At 52.9% G+C, this 19,855-nt stretch overlaps 7 protein-coding genes; 5 read left to right on the forward strand and 2 right to left on the reverse strand.

Moving 5' to 3' along the window:
* Positions 1 to 373: 373 nt before the first annotated feature.
* On the forward strand, positions 374 to 1,291 carry RCC_11473 (related to 1-Acyl dihydroxyacetone phosphate reductase and related dehydrogenases; the record flags this gene model as incomplete). XM_023776694.1 has 2 exons in its annotated part: positions 374 to 815; positions 876 to 1,291. The coding sequence occupies 2 exons, from the start codon at positions 374 to 376 to the stop codon at positions 1,289 to 1,291; spliced, it is 858 nt and encodes a 285-aa protein (XP_023632462.1).
* Positions 1,292 to 1,788: 497 nt separating this feature from the next.
* On the forward strand, positions 1,789 to 4,163 carry RCC_11474 (related to ATP-dependent DNA helicase II subunit 2; the record flags this gene model as incomplete). XM_023776695.1 has 4 exons in its annotated part: positions 1,789 to 1,951; positions 2,009 to 2,217; positions 2,294 to 2,998; positions 3,045 to 4,163. The coding sequence occupies 4 exons, from the start codon at positions 1,789 to 1,791 to the stop codon at positions 4,161 to 4,163; spliced, it is 2,196 nt and encodes a 731-aa protein (XP_023632463.1).
* Positions 4,164 to 4,393: 230 nt separating this feature from the next.
* Positions 4,394 to 7,055, reverse strand: RCC_11475 (related to glutaminase GtaA; the record flags this gene model as incomplete). XM_023776696.1 has 7 exons in its annotated part: positions 4,394 to 4,632; positions 4,696 to 5,632; positions 5,682 to 6,554; positions 6,604 to 6,643; positions 6,694 to 6,727; positions 6,778 to 6,826; positions 6,885 to 7,055. The coding sequence occupies 7 exons, from the start codon at positions 7,053 to 7,055 to the stop codon at positions 4,394 to 4,396; spliced, it is 2,343 nt and encodes a 780-aa protein (XP_023632464.1).
* Positions 7,056 to 8,764: 1,709 nt separating this feature from the next.
* Positions 8,765 to 10,684, forward strand: RCC_11476 (uncharacterized protein; the record flags this gene model as incomplete). XM_023776697.1 has 2 exons in its annotated part: positions 8,765 to 10,283; positions 10,347 to 10,684. The coding sequence occupies 2 exons, from the start codon at positions 8,765 to 8,767 to the stop codon at positions 10,682 to 10,684; spliced, it is 1,857 nt and encodes a 618-aa protein (XP_023632465.1).
* Positions 10,685 to 10,821: 137 nt separating this feature from the next.
* On the reverse strand, positions 10,822 to 12,807 carry RCC_11477 (related to MFS multidrug transporter; the record flags this gene model as incomplete). XM_023776698.1 has 6 exons in its annotated part: positions 10,822 to 10,981; positions 11,033 to 11,531; positions 11,586 to 11,826; positions 11,879 to 11,915; positions 11,971 to 12,215; positions 12,274 to 12,807. The coding sequence occupies 6 exons, from the start codon at positions 12,805 to 12,807 to the stop codon at positions 10,822 to 10,824; spliced, it is 1,716 nt and encodes a 571-aa protein (XP_023632466.1).
* Positions 12,808 to 14,057: 1,250 nt separating this feature from the next.
* Positions 14,058 to 14,844, forward strand: RCC_11478 (the record flags this gene model as incomplete). XM_023776699.1 has 3 exons in its annotated part: positions 14,058 to 14,395; positions 14,450 to 14,511; positions 14,564 to 14,844. The coding sequence occupies 3 exons, from the start codon at positions 14,058 to 14,060 to the stop codon at positions 14,842 to 14,844; spliced, it is 681 nt and encodes a 226-aa protein (XP_023632467.1).
* Positions 14,845 to 16,495: 1,651 nt separating this feature from the next.
* Positions 16,496 to 19,750, forward strand: RCC_11479 (related to kelch repeat-containing proteins; the record flags this gene model as incomplete). Its single annotated transcript, XM_023776700.1, has 1 exon — positions 16,496 to 19,750. One exon carries the CDS (start codon positions 16,496 to 16,498, stop codon positions 19,748 to 19,750), a length of 3,255 nt encoding a protein of 1,084 aa, XP_023632468.1.
* Positions 19,751 to 19,855: the final 105 nt, after the last annotated feature.

Raw genomic sequence — 19,855 nt, forward strand, 5'->3', positions numbered from 1 at the left:
GTTCTTGGGCTTACGAAACGTCTGGGTTTGATACAAACAAAGCTGTTTTGTCAATGATGTTCGATGGATGGCACAAACTCGACCACTTCCTCAATATAACCTATTGAATGAGAGGTGAGTGGTGAGATCATCACATGTGAGCGTGCGGATCTGCACATCGTAGATCCCTTCACTTTCATGAGTAATCAATCGTTCGGAGACATTAGTTCTACCGATCCCCCGCCGCTAAGCCTAGGCATACTGGCGCTGCTTTCAAATGCTCAATCATCATCAACAAATCGCGYTTTGATAGATATAACAGGTAGTCGACAGTGCAGACACTGTGCCGTCCACTCTTGACAACTTCCTCAATTCTCCAACAAGTTCTTTGAAAATGGCCATCGACAAGAAAACGGTCCTCATCACCGGCTGTAGTGAGGGCGGCATTGGCGCAGCCCTCGCTCGTGCATTCGTCGCGCACAATTATCATGTTTTTGCGACTCTGCGAAACACTTCCAAGGCCGGGAGCCTGGCCGCCACATCTGGGATTGAGATCCTCGAGCTGGAAGTCACATCGCAGGAGTCCATCGATAAATGTGCCCGCCTCGTTGAAGAACGAACGGGCGGCACACTGGACGTGTTGATTAACAATGCCGGGGCCGACTTCGTGATGCCACTGTTGGATGTCGATGTCCAGGCCGCGAGAAAGCTTTTTGATCTGAATGTTTGGAGCATTCTTACCATGACGCAAAAGTTTACGCCGATGTTGATCGAGACCAAAGGTTGCATTTGTAATATAGCTTCCATCATGGCGGTAGGCCCATTTCCGTGGTCTGGTGAGTTGATCCACAATCATCTGTTGCTGTTCGTGATGCTGATTGCGTTGAACCATGCAGGCGTCTACTGCACTTCCAAATCAGCCGCCGTCATGATCTCCGAGACTCTTCGCTTGGAGTTGCAACCTCTGGGTGTTCGAGTTGWCACTGCGATGATCGGTGCAGTAGAGACTCCCATTCACCAGAATTCGGGAGACTTGGAGCTGCCGGAAACATCTTACTACAAGTCTGTAAAGGATGTCATTAGTGCGGTGAACCGAGGAGAGAAGAAAACCAATTCGCAGCCGGTCAATGTCACCGCTCGTGCCGTTGCCAATGATATCGTAGCAGGGAAGAGCGGCAAGATCTGGAGGGGTAGGCAGGCATCCTTGCTGAGCTGGGTCTCCAGCTTACTGCCCTATTCGTTCTTGGTAAACGCAATCAGCAAGGGCAAGGACTTGGAGAAGGTCAGGGCTCCGAGAAGGTCTGCGAAATGATGGGGAGAGTCAAGAAGAGTAGCGATGGGCTCGCGGCCATTTGGTGTGATAGCGTTGTAGTCTATGAGTCCGGATTCATTTCTKATAACGGGTATGGTGGCGAGCCCGTTCTTCAAATGGCATGATGGGGTGAGAACTGCTATGTTCCCGTCGGATCTCCGTTCCAACTAGATTCTGAGGTTGTGAGGGTGCGAATGTCACCAATGAGCACAGCTCATATGAGGGTCGAAAAGGACGCTATCTAGAGCGTCTCCCGGACGCTCTCATCCCGAAATCATAGCCGGAGATGCGTTCCTCCATCGTACGACAAGGATTCAAAGGAATGACTTGGTGTCGAAGATGATGTTGATGATGAAAAGATGCGCTTCCTCCTCCCCGTGCTAGCGCGGCAGGTTCGTGATGGGTGCCTGGACGCGCCAGGCTCCACTCCAGGCCGGCTTCACTTCAAGTCATTCTCCTTCGAGACAACATCTTCATCACCCACCCTCTTTTTCAACATGGCGACGCAAAAGGAGGCAACTGTCTACATCATCGATGTCGGCAGAACGATGGGAGAGCGAAGCCATGGACGGGTACAAACAAATCTCGAGTTCGCTATGGAATACATCTGGGACAAGATCACAACCACAGTCGCTACTAATCGAAAAACGGCAATGTCCGGTCAGTCTGGTGCAGTCACGTGTGTCTCTTCCAGGCGGAAAGGCTGATAGTCCGCAGCTGTTGTGGCGCTTCGTTCAGACGACACGAAGAATGACCTCGACGGAGAGGAATACGAACATATCAGCATTCTTCATCCCATCAGCCAAGTCGTAATGTCGGACGTCCGGCGGTTGAGCAGCGAGATTGTTCAAAGTCGAAACGACGTCGGTGATGCCGTGTCCGCTCTGGTCATTGCCATTCAAATGATCAAGGAAACTTGCAAAAAGGCAAGCGATTCTGCGTGACATCCTGATTCGCTGTTTCCACCTCTTTCGGAGATCTCGCTAACAGCGATAATCACAGTTGAAGTACATGCGCAAGATTGTGCTTGTCACAGACGCCCGTGGAGCAATGGACACGGACGATCTATCGCAGATCACCAAAGAGATCAATGCCGATCAAATAGAGCTTGTCGTGCTGGGTGTCGACTTTGATGATGTCGAGTACGGCTTCACGGAAGATGACAAAGACGACACCAAGGCAGCCAACGAAGCGGTGCTCAAACAGCTGTGCGAAGACTGCAACGGCCAATTTGGAACTCTTGCAGAAGCCATCGATGAATTGGAGAAGCCGCGGACCAAGTCCACAAATCCAACGCCCTCATACAAAGGCTTCCTCACGCTAGGAAACGCCGAACAGTATGAGGATGCTATGACTATTGATGTTGAGCGATACCCCAAGACTATGCAGGCAGCAGCGCCCAGCGCCAGCAAGTTTGTTGTGCGAACCGGTGCTCACGATGCAACACAGAGCTCTGCGTCGCCTGCGGACGGAGGAGGTGGGACTCAACAGAATGGTGACGGTTTGGATGCGGTCCACCGTTCAACTACMTACATGATTGAAGATGAGGAAGGTGCCGGCGGAAAGAGAGAAATTCCGCTCGAAGAGCTGTCCAAGGGCTATGAATACGGCAGAACTGCCGTCCACATTGCTGAGAGCGATCGGAATGTCACGATGTTTGAGACCACACCAGGACTTGACATTGTCGGCTTTGTGGACAAGAAACAGGTAGAGTCACTCTTTCAGGGTGCTGGAAATCGCTGACAACGAACAGTATCATCGATTCCTTGACATGTCCAAGGCCAACATGATCATCGCTCAGAAGCTAAACGACAAGGCATCGCTGGCGCTTTCTTCATTCATACATGCATTGTACGAGCTCGACTCCTATGCAGTTGCACGATTCGTCGCAAAGGACAACAAGGAGCCAAAAATGCTCTTACTCGCGCCCAACATCGAACCGGAATTTGAGTGCCTCTACGATGTTGAACTTCCCTTTGCAGAAGATGTCCGAAGCTACAAGTTCCCGCCTCTCAATCGTGTCCTGACCGTCAGCGGAAAGGAAGTCCAAGCCCATCGAAACCTCCCAAGTGAAGAGCTGCTGGACGCTATGAGCGAATACGTTGACAACATGGACCTCTCAAAAGCCGCGATTGACGACGAAGGCGAGCCGGCCGACTACGTACCCATAGAGGAGACCTTCAATCCGAAGCTYCACCGGATTCAGCAAGTCATCAGACACCGAGCAGTGTTCCCCGAGGCGGATCCACCTGCAYCATTTCCCATCATAGGAAAGTTCTCCAACCCGCCAGAGGAACTCGTGAAGAAGGCCAAAGCGGCTCTGGATCGTGTCATTGAAGTCGGCCAAGTCAAAAAGGTGCCTCCAAAGACCAAGGGAAAGAGATGGAATCGCAAAGCTGCTCCTGCGCCTCTCTCCAATCTGGACGTCGCAGCTCTTCTCGCTCAAGCTCCTGGTCGCAAAGGCAAAGGCCGACGAATCGATCCCAAGAACGCCATTGCCGAGTTCAAACAGGTCTTTGAGGATGGCAGCGAAATGGACGAGATCAAGGATGTTTGCAAGCAATACGGGAACATCATCGTTGATTGGATTCGACATTCGGTCGGGGATTCCAAGTATGGGCAGGCCGTGGAAGCGATTCTTGTCATGAGAGAGGAGCTGGTTGAGTTTGAAGAGCCGGATATCTTTAACGAGTTCATGAAAGATTTGAAGAAGAAGATTTTTGGAGGGGAGTTGAATGGGGACCGGAATTTCATGTGGTACAAGATTCGGGTGGGGAAGTTGGGGTTGATTACAAGTGATGAGGCTGTTGCAAGTAAGGTGACAGCGGAGGAGAGTAAGGCATTTCTGGTGCCTCCATCGACGGCGAAGTGAGGCTGATACGTCGTGGAGCGTACTGAGGCATTTGATGGGATTGTTGCATGGAGCATGCTTAGCGCGGCGTTCAAGGAGATGGAAACTCATGTGGTGAAGAATTTTATAGCTGTCCAAGAGAAGATTGACATGGAATGTGAGATGCTCTGTACACGCTGACTACCGATACTGATTTGCCAGTTGAGTGAGCAGAAAGACGATGTGCCTATTCTGCCACTTCCTTATTCCAATCACGAAGGAGTAACATACCCACTCTCCGGCGCGCCATTCAAAGCCAAAATCGCAAATAAGCCACCGACTACCGGGCGATCGATAAATGTGATGCCCGGGTATCCCGTCTCATCTGAGCCATAAAGATCCGTAAACGCAAAGTTGGTCGTCGTCTCCCCGACCCATTTCACTATCGCGGCGGTGAACATGTCCCTCGTCTCGGGGCTGGCTATTGCGGCGCAGAACATCTCCCAATCATCTGAAACATGTTAGGACCATTTCTCGTTGCTTGTTATTTTGTACACATATGAAAGAGACTTACTCTTGGTGTAGCCATCTGGATGGCGGGTGTCGAGAGGTACACCGTATTTCTTGAATTTCGTGGCGTAAAAGGTGCTTTGCATGTCATAGACGCTTTGCGGGACCAATTCCAGACCCAACTCTCTATCTCCAAAGAGGTTGTAGAGGAGGGAGTAGGATTCTTGATTTCCGTATTGGAAGGTGGTGTGCGGTGGGTTGGCATCGTAGTTGATTCCCAGTTGCTGCCATTTGGTAATGTAGTCGTGGGCGATGGCCGTGTAGTTTGCGCCATCTGCTGCATTGCCTGTCCTGTTGGCGATCTGGGCCATGGCTTCTATCCCGATTATACCTTTGATTGCGAGATTGGTCTGGTTGACTGCTGAACCGGCAAAGTCGTCGGTGGAGATTTGGTCGGCGGGGATCAAGGCTTCGTCAATGAGGTATCCAGTCCACTGTTTGAGGATTTGGTAGTGCTGGGTCAGATAGGCGTTGTCGTTTGCACGCTGTGCGTATGCGAGAGTCATGATCAACATGTTGCCGCATTCTTCCAACGGTTGAGCTTCTGCTTGGCCATCTGAATGGCCTGTGGCGTTTGGGAAGTTGGCACCAATGTCATGGATGGAATACTTGTTGGGCCAGTTCCCTCCTTCTTGGTTGATGAATAGAGGATCGAGAAGCCATTTAAGAAGGGTAACGTTTGCGWATATCGCGATGGGATGGAATGGGAAGATGACGTCCACGGTGTTGACGTTGCCGTCAGAGGAGATCTCTTTCATGAATAACAGGGGTTCGGCAGGCGTGTTGACGTATGAGATGGCGGCAAAAGCCTGTCGTGTTGCGAGAGAGGTCAAAGTGGCGTAGTTTGCGCCGCCTGCGGCTGCAGAATCGCTTGAGATTTGAGAATCCAGACTAGAGGCCATTGAGCTCGCGGTTGAGTAGTCGTTGTAGAAGAATTCAAGCTGTTCATAGTTAGTAATGCACGTGTGTGAAGGATTTGGGTCAACTCACTGCATCCGTCTCCTTTGAGAAGTAGTTGGTCCACATGCATGGCAACTTCGAAACGACACCTCCTTCACCTTGGAATTGAATGCAGTTCTCTTGATGGAGACTCATTTGAAAGAGTGTGTTTTGAGCCTCGGAACCGACTTGACCGAGATCAACTGCGTATCCAAATACGGGATACTGTTGGTTGATAGGACGATAGTTTGTGTCCTGCGAGTTGGGCAAAACACCACTTCTCATGAAGTTGCCTCGTACATCGATGTCCGCGCCAGACTGGAACGTCAGGCCGGTGGTGTTCTTCGTCGCAAAGTACCAATTGCCCCACTCCGCCTGCTCCGTTACTTGACTAAACTCCAGTTGCTGCTGTCGGTAGACTTTGTGGTAAGCAATACCGTCTGAGGCTGTAACAGCGTTGATCTTGATCGGCGAGTAGGTGGCTTGAGCAGCGTCCTGGGATGGGGTCGGTCGCTCTCCCTGACCGCTTGCATATATCGGCCTCTGGGTGTGAGCCACGACTGGAACGGCAGTGAAGGCAGTCTGAGTGGCATATGTGGTGGCCCTTTGGAAAGTTGACACCGCGCTGATCGCTGGGGAAAAGGCCTTTGGACTGGCTTGTGACTGCGCAGCAATGTTGCCGTACTCCCATTGCGCTGTTGCGCTACGATCGCCGGAAACCCATTCGGCGGAGATGTCCGAATAGAGTTGCACGCTGTGTTGAGCACCGTCGGTCGATGTGACCTCAACATCCATGTAGCTGTAGGGCAAGGAAGATCGCAAAAGATCGTCTGGAGTTACGCCGGAAAGAAATGTGACTTTCATCTGTACTGGTCCGGCGGTCAAAGTGAATATAGATCGGGTAGACGTGTATTCATAGCCAGTCTGCATGATGTATTAGGGATTGATTTTCGTTTGAGTGGAATGTACTCACCTGAACGACGTAGCTTGGTGAAGGGTTCGGWTCTCCCATCCTGATGGCATTAGTTCGTCATCTTGTCTGCTTTGAAGACTCGCCGCTTACCAGGTGTATGTTGCATTGTCCACGCGTATCATGCCTGGTAATATGAGTGAGCACGGCATCATCAAACTATTTGTGTACACCCACCAGTCCATGCGGTGACTTGACCCTGCCAGAAGGTAGGCCATTGCCCAGCCTATGAACGAAGAAATGGTTAGCGGAGTTCAATGTACAAATGAGAAGATCACACGTACGAGGTAACCTCCATTTCCTGGTCCGCCCGCTTGCTGCCAAGTGCTCATATATGGCGATTTGACGGCCAAGGGAATCGCAGGTGGTCGCACAGGCTTGAAGCTGGACGACTGTGCCGAGACCGAAGCCAAAGTGGCCAGGCCCGCGATGAGTAGTGAGGGAGTAAAATGCATGGTGTATGAATAATATGGAACCCACAGCTCCTACCTATTCGTCGTCGACGACAAACACAGTCGACCTTATAGCATGTTTACGAACTGCAGATCACTGCCAGATGCCGCAATTTCACACTGGCATCAGGTCCGCTGGTCGAGTCCAAGGTTAAATCTGACCCTAGTGGTCCAGCGGACCAAGCTTCGCAGAAATGATAGGCCCAGAGACGATCGAGGGGGGTGTATTTTCGCACACGCGATGTAACGGAGAGCACGCGGGCAACACGGCATCATGCGTGACTCCGCCAGCAGAAGGGCAGGCCGAACGATGGCACATGCCACTTTCAGCGTGCCTAGAGCCACGCCAATGCAAGGAACCGGTGCGGGCAGCTTGTCGATCCTCCGCACTGGGGCTRCCACCTAGAGGATGGATGGATCATTCACTTTGAGTGGGCGTGACGGGGCGGCCGCGCCGATTGCCTACATCTAGTCCTAGAAGGGAGGGAGATGGGAAGTGGTGGTATTCGATGGCTACCGCGCGGGAGGAAGTTTTCGAGACTTGCGCATTTGAACCATGGATATTGCCAGCGGAGGAGATAGTCTCTGAGCAGGATGCCACATCCAATAATAAGGTAGCTGTGGTCGACCCTTCATGTAAGTTAACTTCCTGTGAGGTTGATGATGCGGAGGACGAGTCTCAGCCTCAGGTCTCAAACATGCGCGGTCCACATCGGGATTTCTCCGGCTCCACTCCTTCCTTCCCCGCACAGTGAATCGGCTCTCTGGTTGTTTTCACCACACCCACCACCACCATCACCAACCACCATCCACGTCGACGGTCAAGAGACAACCATGGCGTCACGCCGAGAGAGCATGTGGACTCTTGTCGAGGCTTGGCACACTACAAGCTCTCGGGTCGATTCCTTCGCATTTGACGGTGAAGGTGCGCAGGCCACGATACCTACGTACTTGACGTGTCCAGTCCCACATCTGAGTTTGACCTTCTATTTGCGGTGTGCCATCTCACGAGGACAGAGCTTGGACTGGGCTTGGCTTGTGCCGGCGGCATGGCTGATTTGAGAACATCGCGGCAACCTAAGGCCGTGTCGATCACATGTCCTGAACAGTGGATTCTGACAGCTCACTCGCTCGTTGCTGCAATTATTTGAGCCTCGGACCATGTTGATGACATAGTGGCAGCGAACGCACAACATACATCGGACTAATGGATCTATTCCAATTAGTCTGGACCCAGCGCACCTCGATATGCTCATAATGAGGCATTGTCTGTTGCCGGAACCAACCATGACATTGATGGAATCATTGCCTCGATGATATGCTCATAATGAGGCATTGTCTGTTGCCGGAACCAACCATGACATTGATGGAATCATTGCCTCGATGATACCAGATTGCATTCCACATGCTCTCATGGCAGAGTCACCACGAATGAATGCACGACATTGAGATGTTGTCGAAGATCTCGGATCCTGGCTCGCCACGTTTGTACATTCAAGACAGGAGGCCAGAATTGAGATGTTACGCAAACAGACACGGTAAGCTGTGAATGCCACATTCCAGCGCGAAATTGTGGTATTTCCTTTGTTTACACACCAGAAACTCACTCCACTTCCTTCCACGCTCTCACTTCACCTCCTCTTTCAACGCAAGACGTTCTGTGCAAACCTCTTCACAATCGCTCTTCTTTGTTCTGACAATCATCCGTCATCATGCCTCCCAAAGGAAGCAAAAAGCCCGTGTCTCCTGCTAAAGGTACCGCTGCCACCAGGAAGGCCAGTGCCGCAAGGGCGAAGTCTCCCGTCAAAGAAGCCGGTGTCCAGAAAGCATCTCCCAAAAAGGCGACATCTCCCAAAAAGGCGGCATCTCCGGAGAAGACTGCCGTTTACAAGACTGCCATGACGCGTGCCACCAGAGGCGCCACTGCCGCACCGGACGAACCTCCTCCCACCAGGTCTATTCTTTACAAACGTGGATTGCTCGGAGAGAATGATAACGATGATGACCCAACGCAGCCTACCGAGGAGATGCTTGCCCTCTTCGATAAGCGTTCTCTGACCCAAGTGGACAAGTTCATGATCCAAGCCATTAATCGTATGGAGGAAGCCGATGATCACAGGGCTGTAAACCAGGGCGTCGAAATTAAACGCCTGGAAAAAGATGCCGCTGCGAAGGGTGTTCCGCTTAACTGCCACACCAAGATTTACTGGAGATTCTTCGACATGTACGTCCGCAGGAATGAGGACGATCAGTACCCCTTCGAATTATCCCCTGGCACCATCAGATATGGTGTCGCATATTCTGACAGAGAACCGCCATCCAAGGAACCAGCCCATCGCAGGCGTTTGAGGGCACCTGCCGGCCGCGCGGCTGTCGTAAGGGAGATTTCAGAGACTTCCATGTCCAGGCCAGTGCGTGAAGGGCTAAAGAAGAGTCGAGCGCCCGCTTTCGCCCGTGACTCCGCAGGTCTGACTGCCGGACCAAGCAGAGTCTCCAAGGCCCAACCTCTCGCAGGTACTTCTTCATCCCGCAGTGCAAGGTCCCGATCATTCGCCRAGGGAGCTTCCGCTGGTGGAGACAGATCTCCATACACCGGAGCTACCGACGAAATCAAAACTTTGACGGCTTTTGAGCAGGCTGCTTTCGATTCCATGATGGCAGGAGTGCCACCGCCAATGCCTTCTTCGCGTAGCCTGTCGGTGGACCTGAGGGAAGCTCTCATTGCTCAAGAGAGAGGAGTGCAGGCGGCCATGAAGGAACATGTGAGACGAGAGGCGGCGGGTGAGGGACCGGTGCCAACTGCTGTTGCTACGAAACTTGGAAGGAACACCAGAGCTCAATCTCCTGGAAAGCGCGCTACTTCCAGCCGTGCTCAGTCGCCGGCCAAACCCCACTCGCATACTAGGTCTCAGTCTCCTGCCAAGCTTCAACAACAAACTGTGCAACAATCTCCTGGAAGACTGCCGGGGGTTAGAAGACCTTCCATTGCTCCGTCCGTTGATGTCGCTCCGGTGAGGGAACCCGGACGTGGACATTTGGTCTCGAGCCAGAATCCCGAGAAAATCGWGGTCAACATGAATGGAAAGATTGAAATTCAGGACAACAACTTCTTCGAAAGCATGCCSGCTCCCGAGGTCTGGCATCGTCGTATGCCGCCTGTTTTCCCCTTTGGAGAGACACCTTTCATGGCGAGAGTTGTGAGCGATCAGATCAATGCCGATCTTGCGAGGAGTAAGTCGTCTTGCATCCTACCTTGCGTGAGTGGTGATGTATACTGACTTTGAGGTGATGTAGACCACGAAGATGATGATACTCCTGCTGCGGGCACTGGGCTTATCAGCGGCATCAAAGGGATTGGTCAGAGGCTCGGATCCCTCACTGGACTGAGCCCCACCAAAGTCGCGGCCAAAGAGGCTGAAAGGGCCAAGAAGCTCACTTCGATGTGGGAGTTGCCGGAGGTGGATGAGAGTTATAGGGAGGAGATCAGGCGGGCTGCTAAACAGTACAAGGCTGGGAAGAGTGTTCCACCACCACGCCAGAAGCGTCCGGCACCGGAGCCGATTCATGAAATCCCGTTCAAGAGAGCTCGAGGCCTTCGTCGCGGTGAAGGCGAGAGGCCGATGTATGGTTGAGGAGGAGTATGAGGATCTGTCAGAGGCATGATGAGATGATTGCCAAGTCACTCTTGGAGTTCTGCGTTCTTTTGTTTTGGGTATCTCATAGCTGCTTTCCCCTTGCTCTGTACTCTTCTCCGTAACAGAGAGTCTAATTAAGTCTTCATAATCTCGCTCGCTAGTTTGCTTCGTGCTCGGATTTGTGGTCCGTAGAGTAAAAGCACCCAAGGCACGACCGTCAGAAGGAAGCCTGTTCCTCCGAGAAATCCGCCTGCGCCTTGAAATGTCATGGTGTTGTACATTTGGGTCGTGAAACTGGGTCGATGTGTCAGTTGGAGAGGTTTTTGGAGAGAAGGAAAGACTTACAGAGGAAATGCTCCGGCCWATACATTTCGACAAAAGCTCTGTGCTGCCAAGGCACTGGATGCATATCTATGGTAGGAATCGGCAAGATAGTTGAAGACGGCGAGGTAAATGCTAAAGATGCCCATTGTGGCACATCCGATGCCCAATGCAGGGACTATCCAGGGAATGGAGGGATATGCTCCCGTGACGCAAAACCAAATGCAGCCTATGGGTAATAACGCGGATTCCACGCACGCAAAGTATAGTCTTCCTTCGGGAGTATCGAAGATTGCTTGATGTTTGGCGGGGAGGTAGGGTTTCAGAAGCGCTTCTTGATAGACCGCCACGGGAGTGAAGAGAATGCTGGCGAGACTGATGGCGGCGAAGACGGCTCCTGCTTGTTCGAGGTTGAAGCCGTAGGTTGTTTGGAAGATTAGTGGGATGGCCGTCAAGGTCATGTAGAGGACTCCCCAGCTAAAGGAGATCCAGAGGGAGAAGAATGCCACGACTGGTTCTGTGACTTGAGGTTCATCAGTTTCATTCAGTTGTCGGGGTGAAAATGGTCGAGACAAACAGAGCATGTGGAAGGGTCTGTGAAGACTTATTTTGATCATTGTTACGAGACTGCTTCGTTCTTCATCGGACTTGACCTTCCAACGAATCCGTTGAGAGGTGCCTTTCTCGGCTTCAGGCATGGTGACACCGTAGTAGCCGGCGTCTTCGAGACTTTCATACCACTTGTTCAGGGCTTTGGCTTTGCGAGAGAGAAGAACGGAACCTCGCGTCTCCTTGAAGAAGAACACGACAAAAACCATCTGTCAAATCTCAGTGTCGTTGCGAGGAGGAAGGAGTGATTRGACAACTCACTATTACGCCATCGAAGATTGTCTGCAGGTAGAAGATCCTAGGGGAAGAGATCAGGAATCGCTTTCAATTAGCAAATGTCCTCGCATACTCACCATCTCCAAGTTGTATTGTATGCAATAAAGCCGCTAATGAATGGTCCGAATCCAGTGCCAAACAGAGCAAAGGCAGAGAAGAGGGTCATGGCAGTGTTCCTATCCTTTGCGTGGTAAATGTCACTCACGACCCCTCCCACCATGGTGCTGAATGTGCTACTCATGCAGCCGGTAAGGAATCTCGTCACGATCATACCAGCATAAGTAGGCGTCACGGCGCATACTGCTTGAAAGATGACAAAAAGCTGCAGGGACCATCAGCATTTTCAGCACATCTTTCTCGTATGAGTGGTATCCTCTTACAATTCCCGTCACTACAAACACAGGCCTTCTACCATTCAATTCCGAAAAAGGCGCGAGAAACATGGGAGCGATTCCAAAGCCTACCGTAAATGTTGTAATGCCAGCAAGGACTGCGACTCTTCCTTTATGCCACTCATCCGACATTTGTTGCACTCCTGGACTGTATGCGCCGGCGTTGTACGCAGCGATGGAGGTGACCAGACATGATAGAGTTATCATGAGGTTCTTGCGTGTTTTGGACCATAGAAAAGGCGAAGTGTATTTCTTCAGGTCGGGACATTCTGGAGGTGTTTGATCGTTTGAGGTGGAGTGTGATTGTATGAGGCTTGGCGAGGGCAATGCGGTTTCGAATTCCAGATAATGATAGGTGATGTCTCCGTGCGGGTCGTGATTGCCATGCGACTGTTCTATGCTGCTTCTGGAGGAGTTGTTCTGCTTCTCTGCTTCTTCATTTGCAATGTCCGAGTTTGAGTTTGAGTTTGAGTCTATGACTTGGGATGTTGTACGAGGAAGGTGGATCTCAGGGCACGCCATGTCGGACGAGGCATGTCCAGTCGTGGAGAGGCAAGGACGGAGGTGAGGTATGGAGCGATTCTTCAAGCAGAGGACAAGAGATGTAAGAAAAACAACGCAACAGTCATAGTCATTGCGCAGATTGTTGAAGATCGACGTAACCGCAACCTACTACCTTTTTAGAGGTACAGGTACTCTAAAATACCCGCGGCCATGTGGACGAGCGGAGCCTTTCCATTCTTTGCATATGCACGCGGTTCACACGGCAAGGAAGGTCCGATGAACGGAGCTGTCAATCCATCACCACCTCATGTCGTTTCTTCCCTCGTCGGATTCGCCGTGTTCGGTCCTCCAAAGTGATGCTCCAAGTCGACACCGCTTGCCGGCCCGGCGCTTTCTGCTGATCGTGATGTGTCGTCACAGCGTGTGATGGCGGTAATGGAACAAAGGGCGTAAAAAGGCGGCCCTATGATTGGCTTACCCTACCTATCATTCGGCTCCGAGTTTCGCCCGGGAGGCTCTTTGACAATGCCGTGCATCCATCCACCATCAAACATCGACCTTCAAAGGTAATCTGAGTACTCGGACGAAGATAGGGATTGTATGACTTCGATCCGGTTGTGCCATGTATACACAACCGCTTACCGTGGCATCGGTAGCAATGCTGTCACCCGTGTCTACATGTTGTCCTCCGATACCGGGACAGAGACGGTTGTATCGAAGAAGCTTGCGTCGATTGTGACTTGGCTGCGTCGCCTTCGATTTGGCATCACTTTGAGTAAAGGAGTGAGTGAATGAGTGAATGAGTGAGTGAGGAGTGTGTGAATGAGTGAGTGAGTGAGGAGTGAGTGAGTGAGCAATAAGCGAGCAAGTTCCCTGTTGAACGTTTATCCGCGCAGACAATACCGTGGCTGGTGGTTGCTGTTTAAACGCTCGATGAGGTAAGGTAAGGTAGGTAGCATGTCGGTGACCGAGTGCAATGGTTGGTCGATATGCAATCCATTTTGGGCCCCCCAACGAGCTGGYACGACAAATCTGGCGACGTCTTTGTGATGATGGAAGAGCAGAGCTTTGTCTTGTCAGCATTGCTCAGCAAAACAATTCCAAGCGGCGGGGCAAAATCGACCCCACCCTAAACGATGGCGTGCTGTTCTAGAATTGTAATCAGCAAACACAACACTTTTCTTTCTTCCCACTGCATCACCTCATCAGTCGCGTCTTCCATCTCACCACACTTTTCCTGCACCTCCTCCACAACACACCTGCACATCATGTCGGCCGCACCTCTTCGCCTCGGCAGCATTGCCCCCAACTTCGACGCCGAGACCACCAACGGCCCCATCAACTTCCACGAGTTCATCGGCGACAAGTGGGTCGTCCTCTTCTCCCACCCAGAGGACTACACCCCAGTCTGCACAACCGAGCTCGGCGCCTTTGCAAAGCTCGAGCCAGAGTTCACCAAGCGTGGTGTGAAGCTCATCGGCCTGAGCGCCAACACCATTGAGAGCCACGGCGGCTGGATCAAGGATATCAACGAGATCTCTGGCAGCAACCTCCGCTTCCCAATCATCGGTGACAAGGAGCGCAAGGTTGCCCTCGCCTACGACATGTAAGGGATGGAAAGATTGAAGAGTGAAAACGCTTGCTGACATGTGCAATCCAGGATTGACCAGCAGGACGCCACCAACGTTGATGCAAAGGGCATTGCTTTCACCATCCGATCTGGTGAGGATTGATGAGTGTCAAGGATGAGACATTGACTGACCGCACTTTCCAGTCTTCGTCATCGACCCAAAGAAGACCATCCGTCTGATCCTCTCCTACCCAGCCTCGACCGGCCGCAACACCGCCGAGGTTCTCCGCGTTGTCGACTCTCTCCAGACTGGCGACAAGCACCGCGTCACCACCCCAATCAACTGGGTTCCAGGTGACGATGTGATTGTCCACCCCAGCGTCAAGGGCGAAGAGGCCGAGAAGCTCTTCCCCAAGATGCAGGTCGTCAAGCCATACCTTCGCTTCACCCCTCTCCCCAAGAGCGAGACCTCTGCTGCTGTTTGACTGCAGCAAATGATATTCATGGATGCATGGGAGAATGAATGGGGGAGAAAAGTCTCTGATACAGGGTACTGAGGCAAAATCGTCAAGATACCCGGGATTCGTCAGCGAATTATGTATGGCAGTATGAAATGTCTTTATGATACCTGAATTTCCCCTACAACGTTGCACGTTCGACCATGCAACGGCATGCGTGTCTCAACGGCATCGCGCACGTTGCATCTGGAAGGCAGACTGTTGGGATCTAGAGTCGGGCCTCCATGGATGTGCGCAACGGTCTCCATGATGAAAGATTGGGAATGACGCAACTTGCTGAGACAAGTAGGTGTGCGAGACTACGCCTTGCGCTGGACGGGCTGGGAGACACGATATGAAACAGCAACGTGCACCTCGCTTGCCTCCATCGCGATCACAAGGCAAGTCGATGCGGATGCTGACTTGGCWTGGCGTGGTTGTTCAAAACGTTTGTCAACACTGGTAGACTAGACTAGCCCCCGGGTGGGTACTGCAACGACGTTCCAGAAGATCCCGTTGGAGAGAGCGTGGTCCGGATCCTCCCCGTCTGCAGAGGTGGACTGAGATGGAATCCTTGGCTCTGCAGGACTCCGAGATGATGACTTTCGCCTCGCCCTTTCACGGGCTAATTGTTTTAATCTCTGCTCAACGGCAAGGTGCCATGTACATGGTAGAATGAACAGCCGTTCGTGGTAGAATGGACAGCAGAGCCGAATGACATGTTCACGGTAGAATGGGCAGCAGTGCCAAATGGCATGTTTGTGGTAGATTGGACAGCAGAGCGGAATGGCATGTGCGAACTGCTGTACGTTGCCGTGTTCAAATTTCCGTTGTATTGGGTGAGCAGGTTCACGATAAGATTGGCGGCGGCTTGAACTTTGAAGTACAATTGCCCGTCTCGAAACGCTAATAGATTGGGGCATCTGTGGTATGAGGTCGACGAGCGTAGGCGAGATGTGGAGAAGACTCTCAAAGAGTGATACTTGCAGCTGTGGCTGGCATGCGTAGAAGATGGCATTTGCCTTTTGCGTCTGTATGCGGCTAGACCAACCCGTTTCGGACGCGGAAGCGGGTCTTTGCAGCCGGACAAAGCAAACCACGACTGCACACTGCACCTCTTCGCAAAGACCCGACGGCGTCCTCTACAGCGCCCGCAGAGACATCCCAAAGGCCGCGACCAATCCCATTCAGGTGAGCAATCCCTAGACTGCCATTGCCACATTAGCGTTCCACCAATCCCCATCCTGCGAGGGTCTCAACTCCTCTCTACAATATCCCTCGCGGAACACCAAACCCTCCGCTCAAACACATCCGACGGCATGGAATCATGGATTCTGTGCATGCGGCTGGCCGCTCAACGGCCTTCCGCCGCCACCGATCCCTCGCCCACTCATTCAACCCTAATGCGAGGGTGTGAGCCGATGTCACGACGATTTCACACGTGGCACGGTGCGCATGAGAGACGATTATTTGCGTCTCTCCTGCTTCCCCATGATCATCATCATCATATTCCCTTCATTGTCAAATCTGCACTGCATCTTACTTTATCCTACCCCTCCACCCGAAGCTGCCGCTGAATATTAATGCCTACCTGCTTGCTCCCGCGTCTTTGAGCTGTTCAGCCCCCAGCTGACCATCCATGTCTTTCTCCTCAGGCATCTTTGGACACCCAGCGGTCGTGGAACCCATCAGTCCAATCCACGCGGAGCGGTATAGGACGTACCATTTGGAACCTCTCTCTTTCGACGACGATTTCTCTTTGGAGTTCCAAAAACCTGCCAAGAAGGTCAAGCCCACCAGGAAGAGCTCCAATCGACTATCCGCTCGCGCCTGGGTGGCCCTCACGCGTGAAAAGTCCATCTCGAGCGCTCGAGGATCTCTTTTTTCTCCACGTCGTGAATCTTGTTCGACTGAAGGCGACGCTGCCTCGCCTAAGAACTCCACTGATCTCTCCGGTGTCGCGTCCCCCCGCAAGCTTGCATCACGCCCGAAGCACATTCCCATAGTCATTCCAAACCAATATTCTTACACTTCAGGGCTCTCCGATCCCACCTGTTGCAGGTCATCTGCCTCATATTCCAGTGGAAGTGGCTCGCCGCACTCGTTCCGGGTGAACGCGCCCTCATCACCAGATTCTCGACCCAGCACTGCCCGCTCAGCCACACCAAGGCATGTCGAGATAAAGATACCCAACTGGGCGATTCCAGAGCGCAAGACTTCCCCGCCGGACACGCCGCACTTCATCAACCCATTTATCCCGCGGCCGACGGTTGAGATGGCGCAAGCCACGCCTGACGCCAGTGCCGAAAGCATGGTGGATCCCCAGCCCTCGCCTACTGGACTGGCTTCCGGTGAGGTGGAAACTGGCAGCACGACAAATCTCAGCTCATACAGCAGTCAAAACAGCTTGGTCGGGATGCGATCCGAGTATGAGTCTGCTTCTGAAGCGGAGACCGCATCCGCTGACGATGAGCCTGGCTCCAACACCCCATCGCAAGACCCAGCCCTGGCTGATTCATCAACCCCGCATGCACCCGAGGCGAATCCATCCAACCTGTCCGGACTGGTCTGCAATGTACATCGCACTACTGGTAAAGAACCTCATCCACTTGTTGGGGCGAGCACTACGATACTTGGGGACAAGTTGTACGTCTTTGGCGGTCGTCGCCTTTCGCGAACCAAACCGCAGCTTACTGCCAATCTCTATGAGCTCGATCTGATCCGACGACACTGGACGAGGCTGGAGACCAAGGGAGATATCCCACCGCCGCGCTACTTCCACAGTGTCTGCGCTCTTGGTGACACCAAGTTGGTGTGTTATGGTGGCATGTCTCCATCGTCGGTCGAGGCCAGTGCCGAGGCCCAACCAGAGGTGGTCGTCATGTCGGATATTCACATCTACGATGTTCCTTCACAATCCTGGACGAAGATTGCGACACCAGATGCACCACAGGGGCGATATGCACATTGTGCGACGATCCTTCCTTCATCCGCCGTCTTTAGCTCGGCCAATGCGCCCATGTCTGCAGTACGCCACAACCCAGCTGGCGCAGACCCAAGCCAGGGTTCTCTCGGGGTATCATTGGATGGTGCTGGTGGCGCGGAGATGGTGGTCGTCGGTKGGCAAGATAGCGCAAATCACTACATTGAACAAGTCAGTGTGTTCAACCTTCGCAGTTTGAAGTGGACTGGCACAACGGGCATGGGCCGAAGCTGTGGAGCTTACAGGAGTGTGGTCACGCCACTGACGGGAATGACCTCTTCTCAGATTGGAGCTGGGCCTCACTCGCAAAATGACCTGGAAGATGATGATGAAGAGACGAGCACTATTGGATCTGGTGCGCCGATGCTAATCTACTCCAACTACAACTTTCTTGACGTCAAGCTCGAATTGCAAGTGCGACTTACCGATGGCACTCTGACAGAGAAGCCCATGCAGACATCTGTCTCCCCGCCTGGACTGCGCTTCCCCAATGGAGGCGTCATCGACAATCATTTTGTCGTGTCGGGGACGTTCTTGACCTCTTCCAAGCAGGAATATGCATTGTGGGCGCYCGACCTTCGCACGCTGACCTGGAGCCGGATTGATGCTGGAGGTAGCATCTTCAGCCAAGGTAGCTGGAATCGCGGAGTGCTCTGGAGTCGGCGCAACTCGTTTGTGATTCTGGGCAACCGGAAGAGAAATCTCGTCGACGACTACAACAACCGACGCATCAACTTCTCCAACATTTGTGTGGTGGAGCTCGAGGCATTTGGCTTGTACGACAATCCCAAGGCCGCGGAGCCCACTTCGGGATACACATCTGCCAGTTCCATTCCATCTCAATCCACCCATGACACGAGTTTCTCCCGACTGTTGAGCGCGGCCGCCGAAGACATTGGCGCGCTGGCCCTCAACGCCCGCGAGCTGTGCGACATGGACTTTCTTGCCATTGACGGGACGAGAGTGCCGGTCAACTCACGACTCATATCCCGTCGGTGGGGTCCACACTTCATTTCGTTGCTACGGGAATCGCTAATCGCATCTAACGATACGGATGCTGCGACGCTACGACCAAACACCAACCATCCCTCGCGCAACTCAATCATCACCATCACGCCTTCGGTCAATTCTGGCGCGACGACGCTGACCAACAACAGCGTCAGCAGTGAGGTGCCCGACACTCGCTCGGCGCCACCGTCCACCCGGCCGAGACTGCTCTACTTGCCTCACACCGCGCCGACCCTCCACGCACTCCTTCACTATCTCTACACCTCGTCACTACCATCCGCCCCTCACCCGCTTGCAACGCCCCAAATTCTGTGCTCCCTCCTGCAACTCGCTCGACCATACAAGATCGATGGGTTGTTGGAGGCGACTGTGGAGAGGCTGCACAACACACTTGACGGTCGCAATGCCGCGGCGATTTTCAACGCGGCGGCGATGGGGGCCGGTGGAGGAGACAGCATTCATTTCGCCACAAGTACCCGTACGATTCGCGAGAGTGACATCCCCGTCCGCACGGCGAGTCTTGCGGGTGGTCTTGACGGACTCATTGCGAACGGAACTTCTCGAACGAGCTCGGCGCTGAGGATCAACACTGAAATGGCCAATGGTAGGAGCACGAGAGAGACGATGCGACCCGGCCAGGGGGATGCCAGTGACACGGATGACGAGCCATTGAGCGCGGCAACCGACTCGAGTATGAGTGATGTGGAGCTCACCATCGGTCCTGACAGCTTCAGTCGGAGAGCGGACCGGCATCAGGAAGAGTGGAATGGAAGCATGAGCGCTGTTGTGGGGCTGCAGAAGAGGGGACTGAGAGGATTGATGGAAGGCAGGAGGATGAGAGAGCGCGGGGGACGGGAAGGGATGGAAAGTGTTTCGCGGGTGGGATTGGGAATTGGGGCGTAGAGGGTGCTTTTACCAGGAAGTCCACGGCTGGAAGGGAAAAGTGATTGAGATACCACGGCACTGCATTGCGTTGAGAAAGGAAGAGAGGGGAGTATTATATTTAGC

The sequence above is a fragment of the Ramularia collo-cygni genome (assembly GCF_900074925.1).
Source record: "Ramularia collo-cygni strain URUG2 genome assembly, contig: RCC_scaffold31, whole genome shotgun sequence".
NCBI lineage: Eukaryota > Fungi > Ascomycota > Dothideomycetes > Mycosphaerellales > Mycosphaerellaceae > Ramularia > Ramularia collo-cygni.